Source organism: Sinocyclocheilus anshuiensis, unplaced genomic scaffold (genome assembly GCF_001515605.1).
Source record: "Sinocyclocheilus anshuiensis isolate Anshui unplaced genomic scaffold, SAMN03320099.WGS_v1.1 scaffold280, whole genome shotgun sequence".
In the NCBI taxonomy this organism is placed as follows: Eukaryota; Metazoa; Chordata; class Actinopteri; order Cypriniformes; family Cyprinidae; genus Sinocyclocheilus; species Sinocyclocheilus anshuiensis.
The window spans coordinates 302,454-306,268 of record NW_015558575.1 but is presented as its reverse complement, the minus strand read 5'-3'; the positions used below and the strand labels follow the sequence as shown (position 1 = coordinate 306,268).

At 38.8% G+C, this 3,815-nt stretch overlaps 1 protein-coding gene across 3 annotated transcripts in view; it reads right to left on the bottom strand.

Moving 5' to 3' along the window:
• LOC107679678 (poly(A) polymerase type 3-like) overlaps positions 1 to 3,815 on the bottom strand; it is a 27,182-nt gene that overhangs the window by 16,972 nt on the left and 6,395 nt on the right. For all 3 annotated transcript variants that reach the window (XM_016475298.1, XM_016475299.1, XM_016475300.1), the window contains exons 6-10: positions 2,854 to 2,907; positions 2,608 to 2,719; positions 830 to 919; positions 312 to 450; positions 118 to 190 (exon numbers count right to left, since the gene is read on the bottom strand). In XM_016475298.1, the coding sequence (XP_016330784.1) occupies positions 118 to 190; positions 312 to 450; positions 830 to 919; positions 2,608 to 2,719; positions 2,854 to 2,907 (468 nt within the window). The remainder of the gene's footprint in view (positions 1 to 117; positions 191 to 311; positions 451 to 829; positions 920 to 2,607; positions 2,720 to 2,853; positions 2,908 to 3,815) is intronic.

Here is a 3,815-nt window from a genome sequence, read left to right as displayed (position 1 = left end):
CTGTGTGTATATATATATATATATATATATATATATATATATATATACATACACACACACACACACACACAATACAAAAAAATAAACAGTCAAATAAATCTATGAATAAAGGAGTACCCTGGGATCCCAGACTGGGAGATTGAGATTACAGTCTTCAGGCTGCTTCAGAAGGACAGGGTTTGGCCATTCCCTGAAAACACCAGCCAGTAAAAAACATAATTAATGAATCAATTTGAAGAGAACAGGTCTCTGAAAACAAAGACCATAAGTTTATATTTATATTCTGCATTATCTCAGTTTGAAAAACTCACCACTTTGAGAAAACCAAGAAGAACTTATGGACCAGCGTGGATGCCACAGCATTGGGGTAAAGTTGGCAGGTTCTTGCAACCAACATGGCCCATGATACGCCCCCCAGAAAACCCAGGATATTTGAGTAGATATTATGACCTGTAAGAGTTTCAAATAATATAAATTTCTTTAATCCTTCGAACCAACGATATAAATGAACGTACCGGACATTTTTCAATTTCACATCCAGAGTAAGGTCAAATTAAGCATTTCTAAAAGCCAAATAGCAATCAAAAATTGATAGCTTTTTCAATAAAGTGCAAGCATAAGCACGTTTCACTGATTGCTAGGCAGCAAATGCAAGCCAAAAGAATCTCCTGCAGGCACAAAGTGGCAGTGCTGCTTTTCATTGACTGCACTAATTCCCGCAAACACTGCAGGTCATTTAAGGTCACTGTGGGGATTGTTTTCACATTTGACCAATTGTGGCATGTTCCATGAACAGAACACAATGCAAGGCTGACAAGCAACTACTCACGTTTGGCCCACAGTTTGATGGCTCTTAGAGTCAGTCTGAAATTCTCTATGTTGGGCACCAGGTGAAGAATTTCATCAGTAACTCTGCAACCTGTAAGTCAGCACATTTAGAAAATCAAAAAGAAGATAAATCAAGATTACCTGGGGAAAACGTAAGCAGACAAGATTTAGGGCTGGGCTTGACATTATAAATTAATCAGTTTTAATCGATCTTGATTTTGATGAACCAATAAGAATTGACCCTTTGCCGGGAGTTTGATTGACAGACGATCTGACCAATCATAACAGCGAATCTGCCATTTTTTCCAGACAGGAGAGTAGATTAACGACAGTGGACTTGTACTTGAAAAATGGTGTGCACTGACGTCAATTTGCGGTTGAAACAAGATACCTTCTGATGTTCATGTTTATTTCGTGCTATAACTAGTAAAGCAGAAGAGATGACTGGTTCACGTGCTGCACTGTCATGACACATTAAAGAACCACAAAATATTATTTATTGTTTGAATTTCTTTAAAAAAAAAAAATGACAGAAGAAAGCTGAGACTTTGTTTCATACCAAAAGTAACTTGCTCTGTCTTGTCTGCCACCACGTTTGTCAGTTTCCTCTTTGCTCTGCGATGCATTTTTCCACTGCGTGAGAACATGTGAGCGACCATAGCTTGTTGGACGGAGCAACAGTAACTAAGGGGGGCAGGTCTTTGCGAAGGGTCAATTGGGGTAGAAACAATTACATCATTCAAGTTTATAAAAAAAACTGCCTTAAATGTTTGTACACAACATTTATATGAGTGTTTTTATTATATCTAAATAAATAGCAATTGAATTTGTTGGACTCTTTAATTACCCTTTAAAATATAGTAATGTACCAACTAGTGTTGTCAAAAGACCCGGTATTTTGGTACCAAGTCGGTACTAAAAAAATGAAAACGTTACGGTACCAGGTTTTTTTAAGTGGTACCGAGTACCCGGTCAACCCGGTTCTTGATGCGCTATCTGAAAGCTATCCTCTTCCAGTGTTGCCAAGTCCGCAGTTTTCCCGCGGAATTGGGCTGCTTAACACTGTTGCCGCGGGTTGTTTTTCATGTCCGCGGGTTGAAAAACGACCCCATTAACGTGATATTTAGCCCCTGGAATGCGAATTTTACCAGGGCTGAAAAGTTATATTTTAGCTGGTGTCAATGATCTTATGTTGCATTTGGTCAGACTCAGCCCATTGCTTTACTGAAGTATATTATATTTTGCTTTTACAGCTGCAGACGGAGGAAGATCCTGAAACACACCAGCAAACCCTAAAACAGACAACAGTTTACAGGTGTTTTTCAGTGGCAGCAGAACTATGACTAAACTTTTGGGTGAAACTTTTTTCATTAGTTGTGGAAAAACTTGAAACACTTTTAAATAAGTATAAAGAATGGCATTGGTTTTGTACATTTCATTTTTGTTTAACATTATTAATAAAAAATGTTGTTCAATTAGCATGTTTTTGTGTTTTGCTTTGGTACCGAAATTGGTACCGAGAACCGTGGATTTTCACTGGTATTGGTACCGAATACTGACATTTTGGTACCGTGACAACACTAGTACCACCTGACAGGTTCCTGTACAGTTTACAGCATTAGTTGAAAGATTGTTTTGCCTTAGACAAACTGACATGATTTATATCCGAACAAAATGACACTGAATCAAAATCTAATAAAAGAGCTTGTGAATCAGAATTGAATCGATTCTCAAAATGTCCATACTCAGCCCCAAAATTAATCATTTATGACTAATTACCGTTTAAACTCCGGATGCAGCGAATGTCAAGATTCTTTAGCAAGCCATCATCTCGCAAATCCAGGTTTTCTGGAATGGTTTGTAGAGCCAGTCGGGCAAATAGTATGTCAATCTGCCAAAAACATATCGACATATTACAAAAAAAATATATGTATATATAAATATATACACACGTTCTTAAAACGACATGATAATTTTGGCATGAACAATCCCTTTATTTCATGCAAGGATGTTTAAAAAAAATACCTCAATGCCATCAAAGGACAGCTTTATCACTGGTACAAACGCTTCCTCCACCGCCTAGAAGGCAAGAGCAAAAATCAATCATTAAAGGGGTCATGATGCGATTTCAAGTTTTCCTTTCTCTTTGGAGTGTTACAAGCTGTTCATGAATAGATAAGATCCCTAAAGTTGCAAAGACTAAAGTCTCAAACCCAAAGAGATATTCTTTATAAAAGTTAAGACTCTGCCACACCCCCTTCTAAAACGCCTCGTTTAAACACGCCCCCACATGTCTACGTCACGATGTGGGAAGATTTGCATAACACCGCCCAAATGTTCACGCAAAGAAAGAAGGCGTAACTTTATTGTTGCTGCCGCCATGTCGTGGAGTGTGTGTGGCGCCATGTGCGTGTTTCGTTGTGAAAGCGAAACTACTTTGTTTGGCCTTCCAAAAGAGGACATGACTAGAAATCAGTGTTTAAGTTGTATTTACAACACTGTTCCAGAACACTTCAACCCAAATATTTAGATGTGTGCAGCACATTTTATGGAGGATGAGGACTGTTTCCTGGGAGAGTAGCCGCCGGTGTTCCGGTGAATTCAGTTCCCGTTTCCCCTAAAATAATGCTGACTCACAGCCTGAAGGTACGTTTTCATATTTAAAGGATTTGCCACTGATGATTCAAACGTGAGTTTTGAGCAGTGTAGAGTAGCGCTTGTTGTTTGTCATTTCACCGATCACAAATGCAGACATGGTTTTATGTTTACACAGCGCGATGCAACGCAATGCGTAAAAAGACAGTATAAGTCATTATAATCCGTAATTATGTCCCCACTGGATGCAACAAATGCCTCGCTTATAATGGGTTTTAATGTTTTTGTCTCGTCGCTCCGGCCGGACACGTCATCACAGTATGTTAAGGAGCATAACATTTCCGTCACGCGCTTGAGGTATTCGGCCAATCACAAAGCACTGGATAGCTGGC